We start from the raw sequence: 19,392 nt of genomic DNA, 5'->3' as shown, positions 1-19,392 counted from the left end.
ATGTCTGACCCTTTTCAGGTTCCAGATACGAGTGACCAAGGAGGATTTAGTAAGTGATAAAAAAGTGAGAAAAGCATGCATGACCTTGGTTAGTCAGGTGTCACTATCAAGTCAGGTCATGTCATGTCACGGTAGTCAGTACTTTCCGGTTCAACTCAAACTATAAAATTCAGTTGGAGAGTGAATTAGTTAATTGTATCTGTATATAAAATATAATGAACAAGAATTAATTAATGATAAGTTAGCATATAAATAACACCTGGTTACATATTTCCCCCCTTGCTGAAAATGTCTCCTGACATTCCATCAATCAGTATCTATAAAAATATAAATGGGAGTTACATACTGGCATACATTTAACAACTACCTTCTGTTTCATCTTAGATTTCTTTGCAGCTGGGCTGATGCCATGACCTTTAAATAAGGAATTCAAAGGTTCCACTATCTTTGCATAACTCCTGATAAAGCGACGATAGTACCCCGCAAAGCCCAAAAACTGACGTAATTCTTTAATATTCCGAGGTACTGACCAATCCTTTACAGCTGAGGTTTTCTCAGGATCTGTGGATATACCCGCCTCTGAAACTACATGTCCAAGATATGAAACAGATGTTTTAAAAAGTTCACATTTAGATGGTTTGAGTTTCAAATTATGATCAACAAGTCTCGAAAAAACAGCTTCCAACCGCTTAATATGCTCCTCAAACGTCTCTGAAAACACCAGAATATCATCAATAAATATTAAACATGTTTTCAAATGCATCTCACCCATGCATTTCTCCATAAGCCTTTGGAAGGTTGCTGGGGCATTAGTTAGGCCAAATCCCATTCGGTTACACTCATAAAAACCAAGTTTGCCCACAGAAAAAGCTGTCTTTTCCTTGTCCTTCTCTTCAACCTCTACTTGCCAATATCCAGATCTCAGATCTAATTTAGAAAAATACTTTGATCCATGAAGAGTGTCGATTACATCATCAAACCTTGGAAGCATAAAACTATCCTTGTGAGTTCGAGAGTTCAACATTCGGTAATCTAAACAAAATCTCAAAGATCCATCTTTCTTCCGAACTAGCACAATATTAGACGAGAAAGGACTACTGGATTCTCTGATAACCCCTGCATTAAGCATCTCCTTAACATGTTGTCTGACTTCATCATACATGCAAGGGGGTATCTTCCTATATGGGAGTTTAAATGGTCTCTCATTTTCAAGTTCTATCCTACGTTTTACCAGATCCGTATTCCCTATATCCATTGGACCTATCGAAAATGCATGTTTCCAATGACTAAGTGCATTTCTAGCTTGGGACAACTGATCCTCACTGAGATTTTCTGTCTCTATCTGCACACCCATGTCTTCTGGTGTAGACAAGTCATGACTCCTGCCAGGTAATTCACAATCTGAAGCTATGCTGTCAACAACCTTGACCTCTTGGATACTACAGATTTCTGATCTAGGTCTAATAATTAATGGTTTAGCCGACATCTTACAAATCTTTACGGATATTCTAGCATTGTAACTTGATTGCTTTAACTTAACCACTCTAGGACAGACTGTAAAACCTGAGACATCTTCCAAATTCTCTGTGACCACTTCTGAAATATGACTATCCATTCCTCTTGCCATTCCACTGATGACTACTGTCTGATAAGGGTCTACATGTAATGGCTTCCTGTTCAAAGATTTAACTTTAAAAGTGTTACAACTAATGCTATCAAAAGCCACTTGCCAAACTGTTGGAATGTCACACTCACGTGTTTCGCCTGCAGATAAATCTCTACACAAACGAATAATATTCGTTCCCACTATCACAGGACAAAATGTTGAAAATTCCGTATCAGGTACCACCAGTACAGGAACATCAAACTCTATACCTGACAAAAATGGAATTGCAACCGAACACTCAATATATCCTAAGTATTTCAAACATGAGCCATCTGCTACAGATACCTGAAGTCCTAATTTATCCAAGCTAAGTAAATCTGGCTTAAGCATGTCTGGCAACTTGTTGAATCCTGTCTCTGAGATAGTTGTCACCATAGACCCACTATCAATCAATGCTCTAGTTTCCTGCCCATTAATTTGTATCATTCCTTCATTGGAAGAACCAATTAATCTCGTAATAAAAGTTTGGCCTTGATCATCATGAGGAACCTGATGACTGTTGATCTCTGGTTGGCCACCGTCAGAGATCACTGCCCGTTTGGGTTCAAACTGACTTCACTGAAATTACTACCTCCACGACCTCTACTCAGTTGACCAAAATGTCCTCTGCCACGCTGATATCTATAGCCTCTTCCAGCATCCGGACCAAAATTTCCTCTACCTCGACCTCTATTTCCTGCAAAATCTGAACATCTTTCCTCTACTTTCATGCTATCCAACTTTCTTAAAATAAGATTGAACGTATCATCTATTTTCCTGTCCAACCTTCTTTCCAAACTATCCATCTTGCTATTAAGCTTCGTTTCTAAGACAGACACATCTACAGTAATAGATGTCATCGCCTGTTGATGAGCCTTCTTGTTTGATGAGGAAATGTTATTTACACTCATGCTAAGTTCCTTTTCTACCTTTCTAATTTCCCTTAATAGTGCATCATATTCCCTGATGGTATCATACGTATGTCTGGTTTGTGATTTCAGTTTTTCACAACTCAATGAAGTCCAAAACTTGTGTCGAAGCAGATCGTTCTTGGATTCCTTTTCTAAGTAGCCACCATTTATTGCAGACTGCAACACTGACTCTAGTCTACAACCAAATGCTGTCACCGACTCTCCTACATTTTGAGATGAATTAAAACACTCCTGCATTATCATTCCATTAGTGTCCACATTTCCAAAGAGAATGTCCAACTTATCTAAAACATCTCCAACTGATACACGTTCACCAAGAGGAATAAGCATGGATCTAGCAGTACCACGTAGTGACCGACGAACTGCTTGCAAAATAACATGAGGTGGCATTTCAGGATCTGCCAACAGACACTGAACATCAAACCGCCATTCCATAAAACATGAGTCCCCCTTCTAAGGTGGATCATCTCCAGAAAACTGAGTAATTTTTGGAATATAGGATGATGAATGAACATGGTGATCCATCTGACTATCCCTAAAAGATGTCTTTTGAAAGGCTTTCTGCTCAAATCCTTCCATACGGGGCATATCCAGGACAAATTCCTTCTTTGGAGTAGATGTAATTGTGCCTTTATACTCAATATTATATTTTCCACTGGCATTTAATGCATCTACCATGTCTGCCTCGGACATACGCCGTGCCATTCTAGATATGTACAACTGAATCAACAACAATCATATATTCCGAAATATTCAATGCCTAAATCATCTGTAAAAATCTACAATACTTGAATCTCAACTAAAATAATAGTTTTAAGTTTTGAAAGAAAAGAAAACCTGTCGGTCTCCAACAACCTAATTGTACCCAGTATATACCACACACACGTCTGTTGGTTAATTAATATCAATCTTCAGATGTTATGTTGAATATCATACACAAGCTGAAATCAAAGTTAATTAGTCACAAGTATAGGCTATGAACAGTAGGAACAGAAATTAATTAGATTTCAATCTTGACTGCAATAAAAATAAATTATGTAAATATCATTCAGTATCGAAGTAAATTCTTCATCTCAATAAGTAGGGCTATATCTGAAGAACAAAACATTAAATACCTTAGGCTTACAGTACAGAAAAAACAAAAACAATCACAACACTCTATTTAATGTATTTGTATCCAAACCACTAATGAAATTTAATATCAGCTGATATGTAACTCATCAACTGAAAACAAACTGTCATTTTAATCTGTCCAATGAGTATCTGTCCAATGAGTATCTGTCTATAATACTATATAGTATAGTGCACTAGGTGTCCTTGTTAATTATAGAGTAGGAATAGATGTTTAAGGAAGAAAGAAAGAAGAAAAAATATATATTTCAAATTTCCAAGAAAAAAAATTAATTAAAAAAAAACTAACAATTTTTTTCTCCAAATTATGCACTATTATTTTTTTTTTTTAAAACAACAACAAAAAAACCCCCCAACAAAAAATGAACTATTTAACAATTACCAGTCAACGACCAGTCTATTGCTTAAATAGTTACGATTTGTTATCTAACAATCTGAATCAAATATAAATTTGAAATTAAGGTAGAAAATTTGATATCACTTTCAGATAAAAATACGAATTACAAAATTAACACTGTCTATAGGCCAAACCATATATCGTCACTAAATAACTGTCAGCTAGAACAGAAACAAGTTTCCAACAAATGAGAAAAAAAACCCCATATATATCAACACCGAAACAGGAAGTTATCGATCAGATCACCTTCACCTTTCACAATTACAACTTTCGACTATTTCCGGAAATTCCGATGACTTCCGATCTTTAAGTACTTTCCGACTACTTCCGACCTTTCTCGATTGAAAGTAATTTAATTATAAATACAATGCAAATATTACTTTTTAAAACACTGACTAATTACGACACACTGAATAGCAATATGAACGTACACAAAATACAACAAATTAATCTAATTACATACATACATATTTACACTATCTGGAAAGTCTTGCAACACATGGAAAATTCACTGCAACTCGTGGAAAACTGTCAAGTGTCAAAGTTCTGCACGTGTCTAACCCGACTAATGTCAAACACTCACGCGTATCGCGAAATAAGTGGCTTGTTTGGAACTCGCGAACCAGTGACCACAACACAATCACTGTACTGTAATAAGATATGTACCGGTATATATATATATATATATATTTTTTTTTAGGCCTACACACACACAAAACAAATTAACAAAATAAAAAAAATTCTCAACTTGGCGCTATTCGCAAGGTACGATTGAGAAAACAATTAAACACACATCTTCAACGCACTGTTGAGAACACACAAGAAATACGGATCTTCACACCCGGGAAATTCTGCTGCTGATCTTATCAAGAAACATCTGTGGGCGGTGGATGACACCCACGAAGCGGGTCGCGTCGCGTCGCTCTCGACGTCGTCCCTGATGATGTGCTGGTTTGATAGATGTAGATATCACGTTGGGCTCCAAATGTAACAACAAAATATCAACCTTAACACCTGGTTACAACTATAATAAAGTTTTAACTCAATACACACGCCAAAACACATGCGGTTAAAATATTTTTTGCTTTCCATTTTATTGTTTGCTGAGAATTACTTTGTTGTTAGTTTGCTGATACTTTTTGTTTATTAAAAGGCGTCGACTTAATTAATGTAACGCCCCATTCTTCACTAAAATCATCTCTCTCTCTCTCTCTCTCTCTCTCTCTCTCTCTCTCTCTCTCTCTCTCTCTCTCTCTCTCTCTCTCTCTCTCTCTCTCTCTCTCTCTCTCTCTCTCTCTCTCTCTCTCTCTCTCTCTCTCTCTCTCTTATTTTGGAAAAACAAAACCGGGTTCAATTTTCAGTTAAAATGTTGAAAAACATTGCTGAAGATCTAAATAAAAAATACATTTTCTCGAGTTGTTTATACTAGAAATTTACAAAACTAGCAGAGACAAATTAACAATAGACTAGTTAAATGTAGAATTGCATTACTTAAACTAATCAATAAAATATTATTTCAAGCTCCATGGGTAAATATATCTGTTTTATATGTATCTTGACCAAATGCTTTTTATACACTGCACGTTTAAAATTATTTAATTTAATTTAATTTAATTTAATTTTTAAAGTATTTTTTAATATTTATTTATTTATTTTATGTTTTTATTACTTTTCATTTCATTTCATTTATATTTATTTTTATTTTATTTTATTATTTTAAAATATATTCCAAAACAAAAATTTCTTGCTACATCAAGCCATTTGAATTGAAATTATTGACAAAAAACATTTAGCAGCTTGGCTGGTATAGGTTACCTGTCATAAAAAGAAGAAGAGAACAACAGCTACGTATATAAATGACAGACTAAAACTCATAGTCGTATTGTTACAAAGACGTAGACGAACAAGTTACCGTGCCTATTCATATTCCCTTCATAAACCTGAATGGATAACACGACTGCGTAACGCAATTTATATTGCCCCTAAACACGCCCACCATTCATAAGCAGAATTTCATAGCCGTATACACAGCACAGGTCGTTACGCCTGTGTGATACTAGACCAGACTTGGCGAGCTGATGTTCCTTAGTGGGGATCTCACCAATCCATCATGGTTCGGTGGTCTGAATATCCGATTTTTTATAAACTAGGAATCATCGGACTTTTTACCAGTTTTGTGATCTTCCTGATTGGCTGTGGCACGCCAACTTGGTACCAGATTGATCTGCCTCGGTTCGGAGGCAATGGATTCAGTGTTCTCTTGTATGGACTGTGGCAGTATTGCCTTAACGACCTGTCTCATTGCCAATACTTAGGATTCGAAGAAAGTGAGTACTTCGGTAATTTTCGCGCATGTCCCTGATCAGGCACGAATTCAAGGAGAGAAGCGGGGATTCGGACCACCTCGTTAAATTACAAAGTTCTTCGAAAGTCTAAATTTATCACATTCATCAGTTAAACGATTTGACTTTAGACTAAGATGTTACATTCTCCACTGAAGGTTTTTGTTCTTTTATTAGAGAATATAATATCTTAGTTGTCTAGGTACATATTCCCGCAAAATAACGAGCAACGTAAAGGGTTTTTTTTACCAATATTAAATCATAAATGTTAATTTTTCTAACTGTATTTTGACGTATTTTATCAATATCAACAATATATCATACACACGTGTCTGTGCCAAAACAATACCCAGAATTCAGCACCATAAAATGAACAAGAACGGACATCTATTAATTTTAATTACAATATATATGATGTCGATCATAAACTGCTTAATTGTTTGGGATGGAGTATATATAAGGCATGTTGACTTCCTTGTTGAGGCATGTTGAGGTAGGTGCTCGTTTTTCACGAGATGCATCCAGCCTTGAAACACCCGTGCTTGGGAGTTCCGCCTCAGGTGGTTGTGTCCAATTTACGTTTAGTTAGCGTGAGATTGAACAATGCATGTTCGCCTACTTTGGATTAATGTACCGGCCTCGGTGGCGTCGTGGTTAGATTTTGAGAGGAAACACGCTGTCGCCACTTCATGGGCTACTCTTTCCGATTAGCAGCAAGGGATCTTTTATTTGCGCTTCCCACAGGCAGGATAGCACAAACCATGGCCGTTGTTGAACCAGTTATGGATCACTGGTCGGTGCAAGTGGTTTACACCTACCCATTGAGCCTTGCGGAACACTCACTCAGGGTTTGGAGTCGGTATCTCGATTAAAAATCCCATGCCTCGACTGGGATCCGAACCCAGTACCTACCAGCCTGTAGACCGATGGCCACGACGCCACCGAGGCCGGTCAATTTTTAGAGAAATAAGGTCCTTAAATCTGTGACAGTATGCCTTTTAATTGTTGTAACGGGAACGAGGGTAATGCCCCATAAAACGTTTTTGTTTAAAATGTATTAAATTTTATAAAATCATACATACATACATATATACCTTACATACATAGTGTGAGTTGCCCCCCCCCCCCCCAAAAAAAAAAAAGAAGAAAAAAAAAAAAAAAAAAAAAAAAAAAAAGATATAAATAAAATAATAATCTAAAACCTGGAACATGTATATTAATTAAATTGGTTGATTAGACGTTTCATATTATATTTATGTATTTACCTATTTCCATCAAAATATCAGATTTATATTGAGCAGGTAATGTCCTGTATCGATTTGTTTTTAATTGTTAAAATGTACTGAAAATATGACGTTCTAGTTTACAAATTAATTTAAAATATAAATAAAATTACAGTTAGACATGTTAGATATGTATTGCGAATGATGTCAAAACGATGATGGTAAGGTTTGCGTTAAATACCAAACGCGAGAGTTCCTTGTCAAAGTTTGAGGTGCAACATCTTTACAAAGCAAAAATAAACTGCGGCTCTGGGGCCTAATTCACAAAGGTCGACCGGCCTCGGTGGCGCAGTGGTTAAGCCATCGGACTACAGGCTGGTAGGTACAGGGTTCGCAGCCCAGTACCGGCTCCAACCCAGAGCGAGTTCTTAAGGGCTCAATGGGTAAGTGTAAGGCCACTACACCCTCTTCTCTCTCACTAACCACTAACAAACTAACAACTAACCCACTGTCCTGGACAGGCAGCCCAGATAGCTGAGGTGTGTGCCCAGGACAGCGTGCTTGAACCTTAATTGGATATAAGCACGAAAATAAGTTGAAATCAATCAATCACAAAGGTCTCTTAGGCTCTGATAGACAACAAAGCATTCTCTTTGCAAGTCTTTTAGCATTGCACTGCGAGATCACAAAGTTACGAGTATAGTGAGATTGGTAAACAGCGATTATTACGTATTGCCTATAAATTAATAAATGTTTTATTTAGTACATACATTTGTAGTTTGTTATACACATTTTTCAGTTAATAGTAAGTAGTCTTATTATAGGCACTTTTCAACAGAGGGGATAGCACATACCACTGCCTTTGATATACCAATCAAGGGGCACTGGTTGGGACAAAACAACAACAATGAGATAATTGATCCACGTCAGGTAAACGCTCTACCAACTGACCTGGATCCCGCTTCTCCCATCCCAACCAGTGCTCCATGTGATTAACGACACCACTAGAGCACATTGATTTATTAATCGTCGGTGGTTTATTAATGATCGACTATTGGATGTCAAACATTTTGTAATTTTGACATATAGTCTTAGAGAGAGTTGTCATCCATAACTGCATAAACCTTCAGCAGCTGAGGGAGACTACCTAGACAACTACAACAACTCTCCAGAAGAAGCTGTATGGCACAAGAAGTGATCTACATAGAACCGTACAGTTCATAGTCACTGCTATCTTCGACATGTAGTCAACAAGCTAACGAAAAGAAGAACAAGAAGAAAGTCTTAGAGAGCGGAAACCCGCTACATTTTTCCATTAGTAACAAGAAATCTTTTATATGCACCATTCCACAGACAGGATAACACATACCACGACCTTTAATATACCAGAGTTCTACGATTGATACGTCAAAAGCCGTGGTGTATACTGTCCTGTCTACGTCAAAGTGCTTAAACAAAATAACCCCTTGTTACTTTTTCGGTAGAATAAACCTATATGTCAGCAGCAGGTTTCCTCTCTAACTCTGTTTTACCAATTGGTCGTAGTTTCAAACATGCTCATTTGTTATTAATATATATTTTTTTCTGCTCAGATGTGGTTGTCCGAGGTGTCGAAGTGACGGCTTGTGTCGCTCACCTGGTTTGCATTGTCAGTATGGTGGTTAGTCTGACACGTCACACCACATATCACAGGCTGATCATAACCTCTGGTGTACTCGCAGGTGAGGCGTGTTTAAAAAAAAAAGAAAAAGAAGTTTATTAAACTGTACAGTAAAAGAGTATATCTGTGTGGCATTAAATACAGGTAAGTTCAGTCTGTGTTAACATTTTCGATATTATGTACAAAATGTATGTATATCTGATTTACACTTTGTGTATAATTATGTGTATCATAATGTATGTATGTATTGATGTATGAATATCTATATATTGTATGTATGCCGTATTTGACTATTACATACATATACATTAACGCACTGGTGCAGGAGATAATTAAATCCTTTCTGGCCTTACAAGTTGTTCCATGCCGTTGCTGGGACTCGAATCTGTGGCACCGAATCGCCCGCAAATTGCAGACTAATCACGATGCGTTCTGAGCTATCCAGACATCCATAAAAAGGATGCTGTTTAACCCAACCACATGCATGGGGCCTACAATCTACGCGGTCGATCCCGCTTACGTGCATGGCTGTATGTATGTATTGGTGTATGAATAGCTGTATGTATGTTGAGGTTGACTGTTACATACATAGATATTAACTTACTGGCGCAGGGGATAATTAAATCATTTCTGGCCTCACAAATTGTCCCATGCCGTTGCTGGGACTCGAACCTATGGCACCGAATCGCCCGCAACTTTGCAGACTTGCCACGATACCTTTTGAGCTATTGAGGCATCCATACGAATGATGCTCTTTAACTCAACTATATGCATGGGGTCTACAAGTTACGCGGTCGATCCAGCTTACGTGCATGAAACAGTGGACAGACCTGGCACTGGCTAGTATGTATTGATGTATGAATATCTATGAATATGTATGTATGTATGTTGGAATTTATGTATGTGTGTATGTGTGTGTGTGTGCTTGCGTGCGTGCGTGCGTGCGTGCGTGCGTACGTATGTATATACACGTTAACGCGCGCGCAATCTCACACACAGAGATGCGCGCGTGTGTATGTGCGTGTGTCTGTGTGTCTGTATACATTCATATATACATAATATGATACATATGATTCACACCTATGTAAGTATGAATGACAATGAATGTATACGTATATGTATGTATGTGTGCGAGTTAACGTGTACATACATACATTATTATGCATACACACAGTTAACGTGTTATATACACACATACGCACAGTTAACGTGTCATATGTACACACATACAGTTAACGTGTTATCTATACACATATACACAGTTAACGTGTTATATATGCACACATACGCACGTAGGCACGCACAAATATACACGCGCTCACACACACAAACACACATACTTACATAGATGCATACTATTTTTTAACTTGTTTACTTACAGTGGATTACCGATCATTCTATCCTGTTTTATATATATTCAGGAGTTATCGGCCTTATTGGAGAGATCGTCTTCGCCACGTGGGGGCTCACGTATCAGAAGGTCACGACCACGAGTCACCTGTCATGGTCGTTTGCCCTGACCCTTAGTGGCTCATGTCTGTCCGTCATTTCGTCCATTGCTGTCGCTTCGGCTCCGGTTTTGAGTCGTGACCATACCCGTTCGAAGAAAGAGATGGGAGAACCAGAGTATTTCGATCATCCAGAGTCGTATTACTGTTACGTTACAAACCAAAGACGTGAGCTATTCTTTACGTCCGTGTGGCACCAGACAAACTGCTGACGCTATACTCTACTAGAATATGCTTGTCGATACATTTTCCTTCAGGTTGCATTGTACCAAGGAAGAACGTTCCCTTTCAAAGTTCGTTCGAGGTGCAACGTGAACTAATTACGGAGTAAAAACAGCTTTTGGCTTTGATTGGTATTACTATGTGACATTGATTTTTATTTTTGGGTGCACATACTGTTACTCATTGCCAATAAATAAATAAATAAAAAAACACTTTTATTTGTTATACAGTTGTTATGCAGTAAATAGGTTTAAACCAGTGATGGGTACCCCCCCCCCCCCAAAAAAAAAAAAAAAAAAAAAAATGGAACAGAAATTTTCAGTTACTGATCTATCTGATGTTTTTTATTGTAAGCATTATAAGTCATTGTTAAATGTAGAACGTTATCTCACTTCTTAAATCTCCGTGTATCTTAGAGTAATATATACAAAATGTAGATGTAGTCACTTTAGACATGCTGTTGACCAAGGAAGATATAACAACATAGCCTATACTGAAAGACTCTGTTCATATTGCCTGGATCATGGATTACGCTATATTGAGAATGAACTCAATATTTTGCTTTATGTAAGCGTCATGGTTTATTAAGAGAATATTTCTGTTAATGCTATATTTCGATCATCATTCTGATTCAAGAAAGCTACCCAATATCTCTCCATCAAAACAAGTGATAGCTAATATGTCATATTATGATTAGGTTAAATAGATATTACTCCCATAACGTGAACATTTAAACTGGCAAATACAGGTGAAAGGGACATTACTGAGTTTGCTGCAATTTTTAAGATGTTATCCACTAACAGAGACTTTTTAACGATTGTAATTACATATCAAATATATTTTTCGGCATAAAATATTAGAGGCTGTATATTAAACGTATTTCTGATCGTTCTAATATTTGTACTAGGTTAAATTTCATTTTATTTCCTAAAATATAATGTTTTCGTACGTACGAAATTATTTGAAGACAAAATCCAGTTTGGGCTTCTTACAAATATTAAGACGACCAGAAACACATTGAATATACAGCCACTGATATTCTAAACAAGAAAATATATTTAATATGTAAGTTTAATCGTAGAATTATTTTATTAGTCGGAAACATCTTACAATGCAGCAAACTCAGGAATGTCCCTTTAACTATACCGAACAACAAGAGGAGCGTAAATATTTTAATATATATCTATCTGTCCATCTATCTATCTATCTATCTATCTGTCTGTCTATCTATCTGTCTATCTATCTGTCTGTCTGTCTGTCTGTCTGTCTGTCTGTCTGTCTGTCTGTCTGCCTGCATGCCTGCCTGTCTATCTATCTATCTATCTATATGTAAGTTTAATCGTAGAATTTTTTTAATTTGTTTTGTCGGAAACATCTTACAATGCAGCAAACTCGTGTCCCTTTAAAAACATTACACGTTTACATCAGACTTTATATGGTGTCACACGCTGTAACGTGAGTAATGAAAACGCAATATTTTTCATTTCATGTTTTATTGCTGTAAACTTGGAAAAAAATAATCAAATTCTCTTTCTTGTTGCCATGCCTAATTGGTTAATAAAATAAAATAAAACAAATCATCAAATACCAATAAAGTGTAAGAGGGTCAAACTTTGTAACGTGAGTAACACATTCTATGCAGAGATTAACAAATGACCAAAGCTTTGATTATTGAACTTGCCACATCACTATAATTCTTTAAACGTATCCCATTTACTTCTCCAAGCTTCTTAAAAGTGCAGACACGTCTGTCCCTGGCACAGCCTCTGATCTCCAAAGTGTCATACACGGTGTAGTGATGTCAGTCTTGAAGCAGCTTAATATTGTCCTGCAGGAAATGCTTTCCTTCTTAAGTGAAACGAAGAGACGTGCATCTAGTTCATCTTTATAATATTTACTATTTATCACTGAAAACCTTCCATGTGTACCTCTGTATCTTTCGCAATGCAGAACAATTTTCTATGATCCAACTTGTAATATGTTATTTAGGCAATTACATTATATTAAAAAATCAGTTTTGTAACTATTTCAGTGTATTGGTAATTATCTAAAAATACACCGTAAACAAATGTAATCACTGAAGAATTTCCACGTTATAACAATATACTAGTATACGACAGTATATCTACAATTGTTACACATATACATACACGTATGTGCAACTTTAAAACTTCATGTTTGTACGACATTTGTGAGATGTTGTAACTAACTGAAAAGTACATCTATACTGATATATTAGATGGAGCCAAAACAAAACATTTAAAAGGGCAGGTGTGTGTGAGGGGGTGGGGGTGGGGGTGGGAGTGGAGGTGGGAGGGGGGGGGGGGGGGGTGAGGTGGGGGGGGGGTGGGGGGTGAGTTGGGGGGATTTGTCATGATTAGTAGTGAAATTCTTCCAAAACTAAATCATATACAATGATCTACTTTTATATATAATTAATTATGGGTGCCTGTTTTCACGGTATTTCAAAATATTCTGATATTTATTTTGAGTTGATTTGAAGATAACACATATCGATTATTCATCCGCAAAAATTGAATGCATTTACACTAACATTTGAAGTTGGGTAGATCTGAAATTGACAGTGCCAGGTGTTCGTGAAATCGCGACAAGACGGCGTCTCGAACACGTGTCAGTGGGTGACAAGTCGTCTGTTGTCAAATATTATTTTGACTGCGTGATTGTTATGACTCTCGATATCATTATATATTGAAACAAATTAGAAAGATGCCTATTAAACAGTTTTGTCATGCTTAGTAATGAAATACGTCCAAAACTAAATCATATACTTCGGCCTATTGTCAGTATTGTGTTATAATTGTGGGTGCCTGTTTGCACGGTACAATAAACACCTCAGTTTCAAAATATTCTGATGTTTATTTTTAGTTAATTTTAAGACGACTGTGACGGAACATGCTCTTATCTTTTCGCCTGTGGTGATGTTAATTGTTTTAGAGGGCCGTGTGCACTTGGTTACGTAATACCTTCGCGCGACCGTGCATCCCAATATGCACTTAGTCCAGGTGCGCAGGCCATGTGGCCAGTAGTAAACGTAATACCTCCGATAGTGCGGTTTTACGACCGTGATTTTTGGCGAACTGGCGACAGTATGTCTGGTCATCTAAGAAAATATATCGACTCTGGGAGTGGTGGAAATTCACATGATAAGATTCGGTCGCGCGTACTGTCTCCGGACCAGTGTGTGGATTTTATAATAAATAGCTAGGATTTTAGATATATCGAGGAGAAACATATCGGAAGGCTTCCGGGGAACGCGTCCGTTTGGACTTGGTAAATATATATTTCTGCTCTGTTGTATAACCTTGATGTGATTGATGTGACTTTAAATATTTTAATACTGTATTATACCAATATTCTTTAGACAGTGTCTTCGGTCATCTGACGAAGTAAATTGTAGACTTCCTGTTCTAATACTATTTATACGAGTATTTGGTAATATAAAGCTTAGCCGGTCATCCTAGAGGACCAAGGTAAACTGTATGTTATTGTCTTTATTGTGATAGGTACCAGTATTAATTCTGTATTACAAGGTTACTGAATGAGTAGTTAAGGGTTAATTAAAAATTAACCAGTTAGGAATAGAGTTGTAATTCCTTTATTAATTAAGTTCCCCTGGAAGCGTTTCTCAATTATCACACGTGTGGGTGTTGTATCACGGTGAAATGATTAGAATATTGTGTAAACTAGACACCTAGTGATTAACTAATTAAGTGATTAGTTCTGGGTTGTTATTATTATGGTTGTTGTAAACCATTAACTGCGGAAAATATATTTGTCAGCTTAAGGTTAATACAGATTCCAAAGTGTATTGTGTTTTGTTGTGTTTTCTAGTGAACTAAACGTGCTATATTACATATACTTTATATAAGATCTTATCTCTGATATAGCTAGAGCCGAGCCACTCGGGTATCGAACTGCCCGATACAGAGGGATCTAATAGTTATACAGTTAGGAGAGATATTTGGATAATCGTGTTTTATTCAGTTACGGGTATTATAGGATCCCCGTGACAACGACACATATCGATTATTCATCCGTTTTGTTTGATACCCAGAATGCTTCAGACACTTCCTGCCTAGAACAAATGGAAAGTTGAAGTCAACTAGAAATCGCACAACTCTTCATATATTATTTATACACCTGAAAGGTAGGTATTCAACATGTTTAAAAGTAGAAGTGAACACCCCCCCCCCCCCCCCCCCCCCCCCCCCCCGGATTTTGTTAAGTCTTATGTAATGCATATAATAGCTTCGAATATAGCAGATTATACTTAGCTATATTTAAATATTTTAACAAAACCAACACTTTATGAAGAATAATAAAAAGTACTTTACAAGGCAACTACTTGAAACAATACGTAACAAAATATGTATACTCATGAAAAAAGTTCCTGAGCATCATTAAAATCTCAGTGATACTTATATTTTTTATATAAGCCAAAAACCTTTAGTTCGCCATGCATTTTTTTAAAAATCTGTTTAAAGTACGGTGGTCCAGTCTGAACCTACAGTTTGGTCTGTGCCATGCTCAGTGCGGTGGTCCAGTCTGAACCTACAGTTTGGTCTGTGCCATGCTCGGTGCGGTGGTCCAGTCTGAACCTACAGTTTGGTCTGTGCCATGCTCGGTGCGGTGGTCCAGTCTGAACCTACAGTTTGGTCTGTACCATGCTCGGTGCGGTGGTCCAGTCTGAACCTACAGTTTGGTCTGTACCATGCTCGGTGCGGTGGTCCAGTCTGAACCTACAGTTTGGTCTGTACCATGCTCGGTGCGGTGGTCCAGTCTGAACCTACAGTTTGGTCTATACCATGCTCGGTGCGGTGGTCCAGTCTGAACCTACAGTTTGGTCTATACCATGCTCGGTGCGGTGGTCCAGTCTGAACCTACACCATGCTCGGTGCGGTGGTCCAGTCTGAACCTACAGTTTGGTCTGTACCATGCTTGGTGCGGTGGTCCAGTCTGAACCTACAGTTTGGTCTGTACCATGCTTGGTGCGGTGGTCCAGTCTGAACCTACAGTTTGGTCTGTACCATGCTCGGTGCGGTGGTCCAGTCTGAACCTACAGTTTGGTCTGTACCATGCTCGGTGGTGCGGTGGTCCAGTCTGAACCTACAGTTTGGTCTGTACCATGCTCGGTGCGGTGGTCCAGTCTGAACCTACAGTTTGGTCTGTACCATGCTCGGTGCGGTGGTCCAGTCTGAACCTACAGTTTGGTCTGTACCATGCTCGGTGCGGTGGTCCAGTCTGAACCTACAGTTTGGTCTGTACCATGCTCGGTGCGGTGGTCCAGTCTGAACCTACAGTTTGGTCTGTACCATGTGGTGCGGTGGTCCAGTCTGAACCTGGTCTGTACCATGCTCGGTGCGGTGGTCCAGTCTGAACCTACAGTTTGGTCTATACCATGCTCGGTGCGGTGGTCCAGTCTGAACCTACAGTTTGGTCTATACCATGCTTGGTGCGGTGGTCCAGTCTGAACCTACAGTTTGGTCTGTACCATGCTCGGTGCGGTGGTCCAGTCTGAACCTACAGTTTGGTCTGTACCATGCTTGGTGCGGTGGTCCAGTCTGAACCTACAGTTTGGTCTGTACCATGCTTGGTGCGGTGGTCCAGTCTGAACCTACAGTTTGGTCTATACCATGCTCGGTGCGGTGGTCCAGTCTGAACCTACAGTTTGATCTCTACCACGCTCGGTGCGGTGGTCCAGTCTGAACCTACAGTTTGGTCTGTACCACGCTCGGTGCGGTGGTCCAGTCTGAACCTACAGTTTGGTCTATACCATGCTTGGTGCGGTGGTCCAGTCTGAACCTACAGTTTGGTCTGTACCATGCTCGGTGCGGTGGTCCAGTCTGAACCTACAGTTTGGTCTATACCATGCTTGGTGCGGTGTCGGTGACGTTGTAACAGAACAACGTATTGCTCAACAGTCGTGGTCGTAATTTGTGATCACGTAACCGGTTGCGTGCAGTTCTTCCACTAATTGGCCATACCTGAGGCATGTTATAAGATGTCACTTGTCATTTTCAAATGATTCCGTAGGTGTTCTAGTCCGATATAGGCGTTTTGCAAATGTGACGTCACATTTAGGCTCCTTAAATGTAAAATATTTTTGGTACTGCAAACGGTTGGTAACATCTCCACAGACACTCGGTGCGGTGTCGGTGACGTTGTAACAGGACAACGTATTGCTGAACAGTCGTGGTCGTAATTTGTGATCACGTAACCGGTTGCGTGCAGTTCTTCCACTAATTGGCCATACCTGAGGCATGTTTTAAGATGTCACTTGTCGTTTTCAAATGATTCCGTAGGTGTTCAAGTCCGTGACGTCACATTTAGGCTCCCTAAATGTAAAATATTTTTGGTACTGCAAACGGTTGGTAACATCTCCGCAGACACTCTATTGTGTTCTGACGAACACTAATTTACACCACATCGTCTAGCAACAATGTTTCCTGCCATTCCAACTTTAAGCATACCAATTGCTCGAAGACGTTCATTTTATGAGAGGCATGACATCACGTTGTGGACAATCAGATACAAACTAAAATATTTTCTGAGTGATGAGACGCCATACACTCGCTTTTTGGTTCAATGATAATAACAATGACGTTAAACAGGAGCACGTGACCCAAAATGCGCATAGGGCAACCTGGGCGCATGAAGCGTGGAATTGACAGAAAACCTCTTGAATATCGAAGGGAATGTTTCCATATTAATTTTCTAAATTGTTCATGACCAGATTCCAAGTAAAAGCCATTCTCTATACATTTATTTGCTGCACAGAAACGTTTTTTCGCGCCTATAGATTTTTATTCAGTGAATACCATTAGAGAATAGCTACTCTGAAAATTAGAAATGTGTAATTACAGTACCACTATGAAAATGAGAAATTTGTAATTACAACATTACTTAAAATATTAACATATAAACCGCGGCAACTAGCGATTGACCGGATATTTAAATGGAAAGCAGTTATCGTGTATATACTAATGGGGGTCATTGAATGATAATTTATTAAACCAGCTACGTATACCTGTTTACAAGTTCAGGGAACATTTTGTAGTTATAAAGGCACAACCTATTAAGGTAGCAGTGCATTTAGTCACCTACTGTTGGACGGTCACATTCATCGTGTGTGTGGTTTGTTTGAACATTTTGTTTTATAAATCGTACTGCAACCAAGTAGGACTATAGATCTTCATTACCTCAACATATTAATATTTTGATAAAAATATTCGTGTCTTTGAAGAGCGTTTTGGGACGCGAAAATTAATCTCTTCGTTAAAGTTAATCTAAGAATTGTCATAAAAAATAATAACTAAAGCGATAAAAAACAAACACCATGGAAGTAGAGCAGACCAACTCGAGCGGAAATTCGACAGAAATTAAGGACAGCATTTTAAGCGATACACTCCAGATGGCCGTCACGATTGTACTTCTGGTTTACATCTGTACCGTCAACACGTTAACGCTGGCTACGGTGCGTCTAAACAAAACCTTGTGGACGGTACCCAACATGTATATTGTATCGCTGGCCGTGGCCGATCTACTCACTGGACTGACGGTCAGCTTTCACGTGATGCACTTCATTCCAGAAGTGAAGTGGATGCTCGACCAGAATAAGTACCTCCGTCTTTTTCGACATTCTCTCTTCTTCATCATGCTTGGGGGTTCGCTTACCAACATGGTTCTTGTTGCCTTCGACAGATGGGCGTGTATTACGTTTCCTTTTGAATACCAGCGGTTGGCCACCATCCCAAAGGCAGGGATACTGATTATGTTCGGCTGGATTTTCTCCATATTCTTCGGAACAGTTCCACTGTATATCAATAACTGGAAACCCGGCGTCCGTTGCCTGTTTTTCAAGGTACTCAACATGGAATTTCAAGTATACGCCCAAGGAGGATATTTCATTATGTGTTCAATTATAAACGCCATTTGCTACGGTCACATATTTCGTATTGCCAAACAACAGAAAAAGGTTTTGCTCCGGCTAACCCAGGTTGGCGACAAGCAGGCTAATAAGAAAAGAATGATGACGTTCAAAAGAGACTGGGAGTTGGCCGTAATGTTTAGTATTGTCTTTGGTGTCTTCGTCCTTTGCTGCGCTCCAGCTTTTTTCTACGTAACCATAGCATACACTGTAGGGGTTCCGGAAATGGTAAAGAGCTTCACTGTTCCGCTCCTTCTTACGAACTCTGGGATGAACTTCGTTATATATTCGGTGAAAAACTCGATGTTTCGAGCGGCACTGAAAGCTACGTGTTCAAACCGTAGAACTACGGTAGTTAGACCTATGAACTCATCTTCCCCTTAA

The 19,392-nt window shown here is 38.6% G+C and overlaps 2 protein-coding genes across 2 annotated transcripts; both read left to right on the top strand.

Moving 5' to 3' along the window:
• Positions 1-6,139: 6,139 nt before the first annotated feature.
• On the top strand, positions 6,140-11,295 carry LOC121379292. Its single transcript, XM_041507838.1, has 3 exons — positions 6,140-6,432; positions 9,263-9,391; positions 10,752-11,295. Exons 1-3 carry the CDS (start codon positions 6,216-6,218, stop codon positions 11,048-11,050), a joined length of 645 nt encoding a protein of 214 aa, XP_041363772.1. The 5' UTR covers positions 6,140-6,215; the 3' UTR covers positions 11,051-11,295.
• A 7,122-nt stretch (positions 11,296-18,417) lies between these two features.
• On the top strand, positions 18,418-19,392 carry LOC121379570 (histamine H2 receptor-like). Its single transcript, XM_041508218.1, has one exon. It carries the CDS (start codon positions 18,418-18,420, stop codon positions 19,390-19,392), a length of 975 nt encoding a protein of 324 aa, XP_041364152.1.

Source organism: Gigantopelta aegis, chromosome 8 (assembly GCF_016097555.1).
Source record: "Gigantopelta aegis isolate Gae_Host chromosome 8, Gae_host_genome, whole genome shotgun sequence".
In the NCBI taxonomy this organism is placed as follows: domain Eukaryota; kingdom Metazoa; phylum Mollusca; class Gastropoda; order Neomphalida; family Peltospiridae; genus Gigantopelta; species Gigantopelta aegis.
Note: the sequence above shows the minus strand (reverse complement) of the source record. Positions and strands in the feature narration are given on the sequence as shown.

Bases quoted from the DNA above. Each gene is read 5' to 3' on its own strand.
- LOC121379292 (XM_041507838.1), top strand. From the start codon at position 6,216: ATGGTTCGGTGGTCTGAATATCCGATTTTTTATAAACTAGGAATCATC. The intron at 6,433-9,262 runs GTGAGTACTTCG...TTTTCTGCTCAG, and splicing joins ATACTTAGGATTCGAAGAAA to ATGTGGTTGTCCGAGGTGTC. The intron at 9,392-10,751 runs GTGAGGCGTGTT...ATATATATTCAG, and splicing joins AACCTCTGGTGTACTCGCAG to GAGTTATCGGCCTTATTGGA.
- LOC121379570 (XM_041508218.1), top strand. From the start codon at position 18,418: ATGGAAGTAGAGCAGACCAACTCGAGCGGAAATTCGACAGAAATTAAG.